General features: G+C 43.9%; 1 protein-coding gene across 1 annotated transcript; it reads left to right on the top strand.

The window, feature by feature from the left end:
• The first annotated feature begins 3037 nt into the window (after nt 1-3037).
• LOC118215384 (L-lactate dehydrogenase A chain-like) lies at nt 3038-12481 on the top strand. The gene is made up of 8 exons (XM_035396117.1): nt 3038-3191; nt 3828-3974; nt 4519-4636; nt 6614-6787; nt 8672-8845; nt 10163-10280; nt 10856-10979; nt 11328-12481. Exons 2-8 carry the CDS (start codon nt 3846-3848, stop codon nt 11490-11492), a joined length of 1002 nt encoding a protein of 333 aa, XP_035252008.1. The 5' UTR covers nt 3038-3191; nt 3828-3845; the 3' UTR covers nt 11493-12481.
• Nucleotides 12482-13419: the final 938 nt, after the last annotated feature.

A 13419-nucleotide genomic window follows, 5' to 3' on the forward strand; every position in this document is an offset into this window, starting at 1 on the left:
TTTTACAAAACAAAAACCTTGAGAGTAACCAGACTCAATAGAGCAAGCCCATCCTCCTCTGGGCAGTTCAGACTGTGGGTTCAATTGGGGAAAGTCATGGTCAAGTCTTTTTTTTTTCAGTAAGTCTAAATATCTACAGGTATGGAGGTGGTGGTCCAGGGGTGATGGGTAGGGTGGAGGACAGGGTTACAGACAGCAGATCCAGGAAGTCACACTGTATCCTTGACATATAGGGGGCGACATAGCTCAGGAGGTAAGAGCGGTTGTCTGGCAGTGGGAGGGTTGCTGGTTTGAACTCCGCCCTGGGCGTGTCGAAGTGTCCCTGAGCAAGACACCTAACCCCTAAATGCTCTGGTGAATGAGAGGCATCAATTGTAAAGCACTTTGGATAAAAGCACTATATAAATGCAGTCCATTTCCCATTTGACATCTCATACAAAAAAAGTGTTGTTTTTTTTCTCTGCTACTTTCAGTCAGAGGACTGCCCTCTACAGGCCAACCAAACACTATTTCCAGAAGCACGGAAGCACCAATCTTGAGCTGGCCTATCAGTTATCATCATGTCCTCTTAAAGCACCCATTCTCAGTGCAGTGGTGCACCCAAGGATAGGCAAATACACACTAAAATGTTGCAGAGAACGCCTTCCAAATATATACAGCTATAAACTACACTCAAAATGGTGGCAGAGAGGTACTAAATCAGCCATACAAAAAGAAGCAAGCAACCCATACTACGTGTGACACACACACACACACCTGCATACATATTTGAAATGTGCACATTTGAAATGCTGCCCAACCCATCCCAGGATGGTGTGCCAGTGTCAGCTATGGAGGGGTCGCATGTGAGCTGCGCAGGAAGGAAAGGTTGTTGCAGGCGTATTTCCCCTCTTCACCACACACGTGTCTCCTCTGCATAACCGGATGCCTAAAGTCTGCCTGCAGCAGCTCTGGACGAGGCTCCTCTGGCACACACAAAAACAGCTCAGCTGGGTTAGTAAAAGTCACCAACGGTCCACATGCTAAGCTGTGAATCCATTGGCTTGGAGGACTGTTGATAATGTCATAATGATGCCCCGACTTGCTGAAAAGGCTTACAAAGTACAGGAATTGCTGGATTATCTATCTTCCAAGGAAGGCAAATACATTTGGGAATTCCAAAGTGTAAAAACTATAAACAAAATAAAACCATAGATAGAAAGATAAAAAAAGAATAACAATCCTTTTCAAATTTGCAGTAATCATAATGCCAATGTTCCTGAAAGGCAGAGGTGTGTTAGTGTCACAAGCTGTTGAAATTGTGTTTTGGTAAAATTTTATTTTATTCAAACAGCTTAATTTATTCTGGTCAGTTAATTGTAGTTGACTGCAGAAGAGGTCAACCAGCCATGAAAAAAAAAAAAAAAAACATAGAAAAAACATCACGTTCAGACTTTGCCCTCAAGACAAAGCCAAGATGACACTTCACGGTACATCTGAGGTCGTTGGCCTCTGGTGAACAGGGCTGACATGATTTGCCTTAAGCTGGCAAGTTTGTTTTTGCTAGTATTGATCTGTGGCATTGAAAACTAGCTGGCATTTTTAAACTGGCTTATTTATTTATTTAGATTCTTAAATTAAGAAGAACACTTGTTGAGTATGAACAGAAAGATGAACTTGATGATCTTTGAGCATGGATGTGAGCATTTCTGTTTCTACTATGTTATTTGTTGTTGTTAGTACAGTATACTGCTTTTTGTTTTAATTGTTCCCCAAAATTGGGGGTTGGCTGGCTTTTATCCTGATTAATGTCATGATTTATTTTTTTTTTGGGTGATTGATCGCATCGTGTTTCCGGGATTGTGAAATCCACCTGGCAACCTTTATGGTAATGATAAAAAGTGATGTGTCATGGTGAGGGCGTAGCATGGAGCGTATGTAGAAATCGGAGAGGCTAGGGAGTGACACACCCAGGGAGTGTGCATGCTGAGTGCAACAGAACTTAGCTGCTCATTGAAACTTAATGTGGAAACCAATCAAAATACTTGCTTTGACAACCAAATAAAACCTCGTCAGTCACGTATTTGTGATCCATAATTTCATTAGGTGTAGCAAGGCTGAAGTGAATCAATAGTCTTCTAATTGGTAAAAGTGATAGCCATGCAGAAATAGCTATGCATGAAGAATTAAAGTTCCATGTTTACATTTTGCTTATTGTGCTATATTGCAAACGGTTACATAAAAGAAACATAAAAAAAACATATTACATAAAAAACCTATTTTTTTAACTGATCAAATTTAAAGACTGAGGTTAATGAATAGACTCCTAATTTGGTTGTTGAACGCATGTGTAAAAATTCTAGGATTGCATTTGCGTTTGGAATGACAACAGCAAACAAAAGTGAACGACCGAGTTTGAGAACCACTGGCCTAAAATATAGCCTAGACAATAAACCATTTTATTTCCACATCTTGAGGGTTTTTTCAATTATTAGAACGTTTTCCTAGCATAAAAGCAAACACAAGCATCATCTTAAATCAGCAGGTTGACGACCAAGTTAATTTTTATTAGGCTACTTTTGGCTATTAGAAAACTGATTAAGAGCCAACTTTGCTGATATTTTTACCCATGTGAAAAATATCAGCAAAGTTGGCTCTTAATCAGTTTTCTAATAGCCAAAAGTAGCCTAACCCCCCCCCCCCCCCCCCCGCAGGACTGTCATCCAGCATACATAAATCATAACAGATTCAGTTTCCGTAATTCTAACCAGACACAAATTAGTAACTCGTGCTTAATTGCAATAGCACACAGTACAGCAGTGATGCCTATGATGGATTATTAAACTCGTTTTATTGAAACTCCATACCCATAGAAAATGGTTGGTGCAAATACCCATGGGGGGAAAGATAGGCGATTCAAATGATTTATTTACTGAAGATATGCCTAAATCTTCTCACAATCTGCTTAAAAAAACGTAACAATCACAAATAGAAGTTCAGACTACCACCAGGGAAGTTTATTTTGCTTTTAAAAATCCGATATTCTTAATTGACTTGAATTGGGAGCTTCGACGTTATGCGAGCACAGCACAGACAGTAGCCTATATAGCCTACTTACTTCCGGATACTTCGCAGTTTAGGTAGGCTGAGGGTGTGCTTTCCTGTCTTGTATATACATGTCTACGGGGCGCTGAGGTTTCAACTGCTGCGAGGTAGGTCAGATTTTATTTGCTTTTCGCAATTTAAACGGAACTTTAGCCCCAGTTTCGTCCCTCGACATCGGCTCTTAGACACGCTTTAACCCTTTGTCGCAAATAGTCTTGATTGTCAATGAAACTGAAACTGTAGCTGTTACTGTGTGTAAAACAACATTGACCTATGTCTTATGACATGACGATTGTAAAATGATCACATAGCTATTAGGCTACATGACATTATGAATGTAAAACGATCACTGGCTATTGTAAAATTATCACTAACGACAAAAGTAAAAGTTGCGTGCGCATGATAAAACTTGGAATAGCCTACATAAGATGCTTTAAAACGATATTAAAACGCCTATTTTCAATCAAAGCAGAATTGTAACATGTTATGTAAGTGTCTGCTAGAGTATTGTCTAAATTCGAAAATAAACCTCATGGCTGGATGTATCTCTTTTATTTATCTTCGGACAACTTCCACTTAGGCTATGCTTCGCAAATAGGTCGGTAAAACGTCTGGTACGTGATGTAAAGTTATGTAATGTCCGCATTTTTCTCATTACTAGTAGTGTAACCGTTATTTACTGTATTTTAATCAATAAATCTGTGATTCCCAAAACTTGTAATTTCATAATTGCCATTATTTAGGTGTGTTGGACAGGGACAATGGCATCGGTGAGAGAGAAACTGCTGCACGTTGCTCAGCCTGGCGCCGTGGGAGTGCCCAGGTCAAAAGTTACGGTCGTTGGGGTGGGGCAGGTGGGGATGGCTTGCGCTTTCAGCATCCTGCAGTCGGTGAGTCTAGCGTTCCGCGAGGACGGTTTACACACAGGTTACTTATTGGACATTCCCGGTGTTGTATTATAATTTTTTTGTGCGCTGCATATTTACAGAAATACTGATAATATTGCGTGTGTATTTGTTGGTGTAGTATGCCTTGAAAGTCCACGTGAAATACCGGAGCCATCAGTTAAACAAATAATTATTGGTTAAAAAACAATGCAAGTAAATGTTTCTCACTCAACAAAATACTTTTTCAATACCATATAATTTTGCAGTTTCACTTAAGGTCAGTAATATTTCAATGTTTTAAATAATTAAACCCCTTTCAGTTTTTTTTGTTTCTCTCCAGGTATTATGGAGATTTGACCAGTGTTTGCAGATTCACGGCAGAAAGACCACCTTACTTTATTAAGACGCCACATTAGCCCTATCTAGTAGTGGAGACATTGTTAGTTATTTTTCTGAAAAAAGATGTAGACCTAGATAACATATGAGGTTTTGGCTTTGATAAACCCGCTTGGCCCAACCGAGTGGTCACTCCGCCATCTTTGTGCAGGGCGTCGCCGATGATGTCACCTTAATTGACGTAATGGTGGACAAGCTGCAGGGGGAGGTGATGGACCTGCAGCACGGCAGTCTCTTCCTGAAGACCGCGAAGATCAGAGCGGCTAAAGGTTAGCGGAAGGACACCGTGCACGGTCCCCGGGGCCCGGGGCCGTACGCGATGAATAGTCACGTGACGTGTGAAATGGCAATTAACTGCTTTGGCTGGATATGCCTTCTGGAAGCACTCTGTACCGCATTTTGCTGTGCTTTGAAGGCTCAATCACATTGTAGAGTTAACTTACGTAATCCATAGAGTGAATTCCCCATTAAAGAAATGAACAGATACACTTGAGCAGGGCTACTAGGCTTATTTTATAGCCAGTAAAGTAAATGATTGAATTAAGTAAATAATTAATCGGTTGAAATTATTATTGTAAATACATTACCTTCAGGAGATGCGTTTATACAAGGCCCCTGACACAGCTCACATACATTTATACAGCTGGATATTTACTGAAGCAATTTGCCCAAGAGTACAGCGGTAGTGCCCCTGGGAATCAAACCTGCAAGCCCCCGCATTCTCAAGTCCAGTTCCCCAACCTATCCTGCCATTCCATTATTGTTGCACAGTGAATTACAGCGAGCATTACGGCACTGCGCTGTACTTTGGACTACTGGGGAACCCTCCTCAGGGAGGTGGAGCCCTGCCTCGGAACAGAAGAGCGGGCGTGTCGGCCGCGGTTCGCGGGAGCTAGCGCAGTGCTTGTGTTTGTCTTGCGGTGGATGGCCTTGTCGGCGCGTTAGGGGGAGAGCCGGGGCGCATGTTTGGAACGTCGGACCGGTCGATCACAGCAGGGGCAGAGAGCCGGGATGAGATGAGCGTGTTCGAGGGGAGAGGGTCTCCCCTGTGACTCAGTGCTGCAGCTCTCATTGAATGTCTGCACGTGTGGAGGGGGGTGGGGCTGGGTCAGAAAGGGGAGAGGGAAGGGCAGGGAGAGAGAGGAAGTGGAATGAGAGAGAGGAGGGGGAAGGGGGGGGCCATAAAAGAGGAAGAAAAGAGAGGGGAATGGCAGGGAGGAAACTACAGTGCTCTGATAAAACAAGGAGCTTGTAGGCCTTGTTTTCTGGTCATACAGTACTATATGTATTTACAGTATATGTCTGCATATATATATATATATATATATATATATATATATATTTGGAACCTACTTGAACTTGGGGTTGCACATGTCCAATCTGTAACTGCAGCTGTGTTCAAGCACAAACACCACTGCTGATTCAGGAGTGTAGATATCTGCAGTTCTCCTCCCAAACACGTGGTGTCACCAGCTTCTTCTTTTCACATCGCAGACTACAGCTAACGTACCTCATTTTAACATGAAAATAAATGGGGGGGGGGGGGGGGGGGGGCGGGGGTAGTTCAAGCTACGGGGTTACAGGTCCCAGGAGGATAAATATGCGAGTAATTGACTCCAGTCCCAATGGGCCACTGTGTCAGTTGGTTTGTTTTTGCTGTATTTCAGCGCTTAAAACGCTTATTTTACTATCTAAAGAGTCTGTGCACCTTGTTTCCAAGACCTAGATCTCTTGTTAATTGACAGGGACAAAAATGTGAAAATCTGCAGGCCCTCCAGCACTCAAGTCTGGCACCCCTGCTGTGATGTAATGCACTGGCAGAATTCTTTCTCACACTCCTTCCAGATTGACGGCAGACGTTGCATTGACTGGACAGGCTTATGTATATGACAGAGCCTCTAAATTCAGAAAAATGATTAAAATGAAAATGAATTTCAAAAATAATAGTTCCATATGCGGAGGGGTGAGATGGGGGGGGGGGGGGGGGGGGGGGTACCTGCCCCTTTTGCCTCAAGTGTCCAATATTCCCTTTTGATTTGATTTTTGAAAAAGTAATATTTGTATTACTGTTGCCGTCATTCATTTTCATTCATTCATTTTGGTACAGTGTGTTCTGTAAAATAACTGGGTGTGGTTAGGCAGTTTTGTCTGGGTCGGTGTGCCCCTTTCTCACTTTGAGCCCCCGCCCCTCAGAAAGCCCCCCAGGAGACCCCGATGATGAATCTCGCCCCGCCCCCTTTTTGCAGATTACTCAGAGACGGCCGACTCCAAGCTGTGCATCATCACCGCGGGGGTGCGCCAGAGGGAGGGGGAGAGCCGCCTGGCCCTGGTGCAGAGGAATGTGGAGGTGTTCAAGCAGATCGTCCCCCCGCTGGCCCAGCACAGCCCCAACGCCATCCTGCTCGTGGTCTCGAACCCGGGTGAGCCTAACCCTCACTGTCTGCTCTCCCGTAGAGAGGGGTCCCTACCGAACACACCAGGGACTAGGGGCATACTTATACACGAAGAAAGATCGCATCGTGTCGTTTTACAGAGTATTAGTGTCATACTGCATTGTGGCCAAGTTGTATGGTGACTGCCCTACCAGGGACCGTATACAAACAGCATCTCAAGAGCAGAAGTGCCGATCAGGGATGTTTCCCTGGCCCGTATCCTGACCCAAAGCGCAGACACGCAAAAGCAGAAACAGGACAAACGGTGATTACCACAGTACCAAAAAACAAGCACGGGTGTTTTTCGAAACCCGATGAACTAAACGGTTTTCACCAAGGAAGGTAGTTCAGACTTAACGGCTGGTCTTGATTAACGGTCTTGCCTCGCTGTTGCGATGGTGAAACAGATTGACGGTTTCACACACAGATTCTTAACGCCTTTTCTCAAATTTAGCAAAATCTTGCGCAAAACACGATGGCTCAAAAAGGAAGTCGAAGGAGTGCTCATCCTGTTTCAGTCCGGCTGGCCGTAGCCAGGATCCGTCTTAGCTTTCGGTCTTTCACAAGTTCATACTACGTGACAAAGGCCATGTCCGAATCGGCACATTTGCCTGTAGTTGTTGAGTACACTGGCTGAGAAAATTGTTAATTTTCTCTAAATGTAGTGTACTTAAAATCCCATGGTGATATACTTATTTCCAGGAGTTCGCTGAGTAAAATCTGGAGAATAATTTTCAGGAAGTAAACAGCCATTTTGGTCCCATAAATATAGTGTGTAGCTTTGCTTTAAAAATGAGGCACAGCTGCCATTTTCCTTCAACAACGACAACGACAACGATACATGAGCATGGCCGAACAAGGGCGGAACATCTTACGACACTTCCACGTTAAAATAGTATGGAGGATATTTTTCCCATACTGCTCACCCAGTACTAAAACATACGCACTAAACAGTACGCAGTATGCTTAGTAGACAGAACATACTTTGAGTACACAGTAGTTAGGACACGGCCTTTGACTCGGCTGGCAAAATCATATAATTAGCACCGACCATCAGCCCAAGTGGCTCCAGTTGGCCCTGACTGCAGTCAGGCTTAAAATTGGGAGAATTATCGCCAGGTGTGAACCAACCAATACACAGACAAACAAGGAACAGGTGAAAACAATGGTTACATAAATAGGTGCAATCACAGACACACAATCAGTCCTTTGCCGCCCTGCTAAAAGTTATTGCTGACCTAATTACTCCAACTCTGACACACTTTATTAACAAATTTTTTGGAGTAAATGTACCTAAGTGACATATTAAATGTACCTAGGGGTAAAAGAGCAGTTGCGAATAAAAAAAAAAAAAAGCCATGAATATATAAAAACTAATTTATGATGCCGAATATCAATATAGTTTTATGTGCACTTAAGTCCCTGTTATAATGGTACTCTTGAGGACAATTACATACTGGATGGTTGGGGTTGCACACTAGATTAGGTTATCAGCAGCATGAAAAGTACTGTAAGAAGTTTGAAATTGAAAATGCTGAAAATGCACGGCAGCGAAATGCATATCTCACAGGATTCTGAGAATGTGTCTGAATTTTTGCTGCTGTCAGACATGGTTTTGCTTTGTGTTATGCTTTTTTGGCAATGCACTGCTGTGAAATATAATTACATTTTAAAAAACTCAGTAAACGTAATGCTCAGTACACTACAGTATACTTCTGGATGGGGGCATGAGGCTGGGTACTCACCAAGCACCACCCCCCCCACTCCGTCCTGTTTTACTGTATGTCCTCACCCCTCATGCTGTTTTAGTGGACATCCTGACCCCCCCTGTGCTGTTTTAGTGGACATTCTGACCCCCCCGTGCTGTTACAGTGGACATCCTGACCTATGTGGCCTGGAAGCTGAGCGGTTTCCCTCAGGAGCGAGTCCTGGGCAGCGGGACTAACCTGGACTCGGCCCGGTTCCGCTTCCTGATGGGGGAGCGGCTGGGGATCCACCCCAGCAGCGTGCACGGCTACATCATCGGAGAGCACGGCGACTCCAGCGGTCAGACACGCCCCCTTCTGCATCATTCTGATGACTGACAGGGATAACGGCTGTCAGACCTCCACTGATGACTGACAGGGTTAACGGCTTTCAGACCGCCACTGATAACTGACAAGGTTAAAGACTTTCAGACCGCCACTGATGACTGACAGGATTAAAGACTTTCAGACCGCCACTGATGACTGACAGGCTTAAAGACTTTCAGACCGCCACTGATGACTGACAGGGTTAAAGACTTTCAGACCGCCACTGATGACTGACAGGATTAAAGACTTTCAGACCTCCACTGATGACTGACAGGATTAAAGACTTTCAGAACTCCACTGATGACTGACAGGGTTAAAGACTTTCAGACCTCCACTGATGACTGACAGGGTTAAAGACTTTCAGACCACCACTGATGACTGACAGTGTAGAACATTACATTGTTTCTCAAACCTGTGTGTGCTGGTTTTCTTTCTAACCGCAATTTCAATCCCAGGATTTTAATCAATCCCAGAATCAAGCTTTTCATTTTTATTAATTTGACGCTTTTCAGCGACTGAGGGACTGTTTGTCCTCTTAAGCCACATTATTGTCAGAAATGGCTATGCATGCCATGAAGAATAATACAGTATATACACTTTGTGCTATGTTGCAAACAATTACATAAAAAAGATATTTTAAAAATATAACTGCTCAAATGAAAGACTGAGATGAATCAGTAGGCTCCTAACTGGTGAATATTTGGACACATGGTCACTAAAACTAACCATTTACTAGATTATGAAAATGATAATGAGCCAAACCTGCATTGTGTTAATAAGTTTATGGAAAAAATAAAGAAAGAACTAAAAACGTGTGTTCAACTTTAACTGAGCAAGATATTGGTTGTAATGGAAACCAGCATACGCAGGGGGTTCCCAGGACCGGGTTTGAGAACCACTGGTGTATAGTTTCGGGAACTGGGCATAATGAGATTGTATGAAAACTATACATTTATATACTTCAGTGTAATGTAAATGGGGTACTACTGGGGTTTGTAATGCTACTGCACTCGAACAATACAGAGCGTTTAACTTCCTCCTGCATTGGTTGCATAGCTTAAGTCTTCATGCCATGTCTATTCGCACAGGCGTCACACAAATATCCGTTTAAAAACAGCATGTAGAGCCAGGTTGTTATTGGTGATTCAACGTTCCTATTATGGTGAGAGGGACGTCCGGGCGTAGGGAAATGACAGCGGCGCCTTTGTTTACATAAAATAGTGTTGCATCACTTTTATTGATGTTATGCAAATTGGTTGGTCCGACTGCGCTTTCTGATTGGCTCTTTCAGTGCCGGTGTGGAGCGGGGCCAACGTGGCGGGAGTCAGCCTGCTGTCCCTCAACCCCGAGCTGGAGACCAAACAGGACGCCGAGGGCTGGTCCAAGGTGCACCAGGACGTGGTGAACAGGTACTTTACCCCCGCACACCCCCTACAACCCCCCCCCCCCCTCCCCCCCCAGCCCTCTGACGTGGGGTCTGTGTCACGAAGCAGGATTACCGAGTTAGCTGGGTAACTGCCCCAGGTAAAACCTGGAACAGCTCTTTTTTTTACTTCAGTCCACGTTCCAGATTTGGGAGGGTTCCGGGTTTTACTCGGTGCAGTTATTTAGCTACCTCAGGTATCCTGCTTTGTGATGCAGGCCATTTGACAGATGACCCCAGTCCTAATTTATCAGGGATTCAATCAGTCCCATGTTATTCCACAGCACATTTTATGGAAGACCAGTAGGCGACCTTTCACCTCATTACTATCGACCCAAGTGAGATCATATACACCGCAAAGAAAGTCGTTACTCCTCCTAGGATCATGAGTGACTGAGTGTCCTTTTCAGTTTCTTTCAAATTAAATTCTTAACATCCCCCGATATCCATTCTCATGGCCCCCCGCGTTTCTACTGGAGGTTCCATGTGAAGACACCGACTGATTAATGTGTGCCGTGTTTGTGCTGCATTGTGAGGTCACGCCTGTTGACAATCCAACAGTGCTTACGATGTCATCCGACTGAAGGGGTATACCTCCTGGGCCATCGGACTGAGCGTGGGCGGCCTCACGCAGTCCATCCTTAAGAACCTCAGGAGCGTCCACCCCGTCTCCACCCTGGTCAAGGTAGGCCGTCTTCCTGGCCCGGCCCGAGGTGCGGCGCCCCCTAGCTGCCCTGCGGGGTCAACAGCGGGACGGACTTGAGTGTTGATGACAGCTGAGTTCAGAATTACATCGTTTCTCTCACTAAAGAGTGTATTTTGTGTGTGTGTGTGTGTGTGTGTATGGGTGTGTGTTCATTGTGTGTGTGTGTGTGTGTGTCCGCGCATATGTGGGTGTGTGTGTTTGTGTCTGTATGTGTGCGTGTATTTTATGAGTGCGTGTGTATGTGCGTGCATGTGTGTGTGCACGTGTGTGTTTGTGTATGTGTGTGTGTATGTATGTGTGTGTGCGTGTGTGTGTGTCTATTCTCAGGGCATGCACGGCATAGGTGAGGAGGTGTTCCTGAGCCTCCCGTGCGTGCTGGGCTGGTCTGGGGTGTGTGGGGTGCTCCAGCAGCCCCTGAAGCAGCAGGAGGCCCAGAAGCTGATGCAGAGCTCCCAGACCCTGTGGGGCATCCAGAAAGAGCTGAAGCTCTAAAGCACCACCTGGGCACCAGGGGGCAGTATCATTAACGCGGTGACCTGAAAAAGCCATGCAACAACAGACACAACTACACTGAGAATGACAGTGCAGCTCCGTTTAAAAAAAATAAGAAAAAAAGATTACTAGGCCGTGTCCGAAACAGCTCACTTGCCTACTACTGAGTATACAGGTTGCATACAAGCTGTGTACAACTTGTATGCTCAGTAGCAGGCAAGTAAGCCATTTCGAACACAACCTTGGGCAACAAGGGTAGGACTGAAACAGGAAGTGCCACTCTGTCAACACACTGGTTGCGACACCACTTTTCATTCGTTTTTCATTAACGGCTTCAAAGCTACACAAACTCGCACGGGAGAAACTCCAGATGAGCTAGGTTTGGCCAAAATAACTAGGCTCTCAAGAGTGAGTTTTCAGGTTTGCCTGTGTTGCTAGCAACACAACACAATTCAAAGCAGCACTCATTGGCTGTATTCATCCTACATGAAGCATGTTGAGTATTGACTTGTAAACAGTGCATGCATAAATACATTAACATGCTGGGTCAGATATTCAACTGTGCCAAAATATTGCAAGCTAATGTTTCTAAGCCCAGTTTTTGGCATTTGATAAAATACAAATAAAGGTCGAAGAAGAAGAAAAAATGTAATCGGAACTATGGAGATAGGCATTGGACTCCAGTGAGCTGCCATGCCATAGTACAATTGTATCTGTTGTTACCATGTGGCATATTAATGTACTGTCATAAGATATTAACATACTGAGACATGTATTCATGTATTGACTGTGTGTTCATATGGTGCCATTCTACCTTAAGCTTTGCACGCCCTGTGTTAACAGGCCTAAACAGACTAAAATAGTGAGTAGTGATGCAGAATAAAAATGTTGGCAGTAAATAAAAATCATACCTTAACATTCTTTTTATAGTCCTTTTGAGATCAAATTTTACTGTGTTCATTTGAATAAAATGTTACTGTCAATATATAGTTTGCATTGTGTTCTGTGGTCAATAAAGTGTTGTCACCTATTGCCCATTCATAGCAAGTCGTACATTGCTGACCAGGTCATCCACAGTAAGTACAGACAGCTTGATGAGTTTCAGTAGTGTTGAAAGTGGGCTCTTTTGAAAAACCTGAAGAGATTATTCTTTGTGGGTACAGAAATGTCTGTTGGCACAAATGGGAAAAGTAGGGGTGTATAAAAATGTATTTGTTCAGAACTGCAGTATGCTTCAGTATTGCTGCATTTTTATTCCTGAGTAAGATGCATTTCTGAGAGAAAAAGCATATACACTTGTTATTACCGTCTTACTCTGTCTCTAAAGAATTTGTTTTGTCTTTTGTTATAATGAGTGATTTTGAACAAAACTAAAATTTAGCACAGTCTTTGACCGGTTGCAATTGATAAATGATTAATGGTGAAATTGGCTCAATTCTCTACACTTAGATATTCTGCTCTTAGATGAAGGAAGACATCTATTCTGAAAAAGCAAACTTGACATTCCATTAGTGATCGCATAAATGCTGTTTCTCGGACTGACCAGAGGATGGCAGCATTGTTCAACTTTAGCATTTCCAGGCAGGTTCTGTTCATGGCCAGCAGATGGCGATACCGTGCACCATGTGGCCGACTTGGGGAGCTAGGTGGCTGTCTTCAGAAAAAAAAACAACGGTCCTTATTTTCTGGTAGAAAGAACCAGTGTCGATTTACCATATCGATTGACAATCCATACAAGCCACAAACTTACTATCAAAGAAATAGGAAAAAGAGGGTGTGACACCTTTTCTGGTCCGTTTTACCCAGTCTATGGTTTTACCCCATCGCAAAATAATTGGACTACCATGGCCATTACCTGGACGTTCACTCAGCAAGCGAGTAGACGATGAACAGGCCTAATGCAGTTTCACGGCTAGCTTCTTCCAGC

Source organism: Anguilla anguilla, chromosome 16, assembly GCF_013347855.1.
Source record: "Anguilla anguilla isolate fAngAng1 chromosome 16, fAngAng1.pri, whole genome shotgun sequence".
NCBI lineage: Eukaryota > Metazoa > Chordata > Actinopteri > Anguilliformes > Anguillidae > Anguilla > Anguilla anguilla.

What these genes read in the sequence shown, in the direction of transcription:
- LOC118215384 (XM_035396117.1), top strand. Translation starts at nt 3,846, where the DNA reads ATGGCATCGGTGAGAGAGAAACTGCTGCACGTTGCTCAGCCTGGCGCC. An exon ending in CTTTCAGCATCCTGCAGTCG is followed by an intron (nt 3,975 to 4,518) that starts GTGAGTCTAGCG and finishes ATCTTTGTGCAG; the next exon opens with GGCGTCGCCGATGATGTCAC. An exon ending in AGAGCACGGCGACTCCAGCG is followed by an intron (nt 8,846 to 10,162) that starts GTCAGACACGCC and finishes TGGCTCTTTCAG; the next exon opens with TGCCGGTGTGGAGCGGGGCC.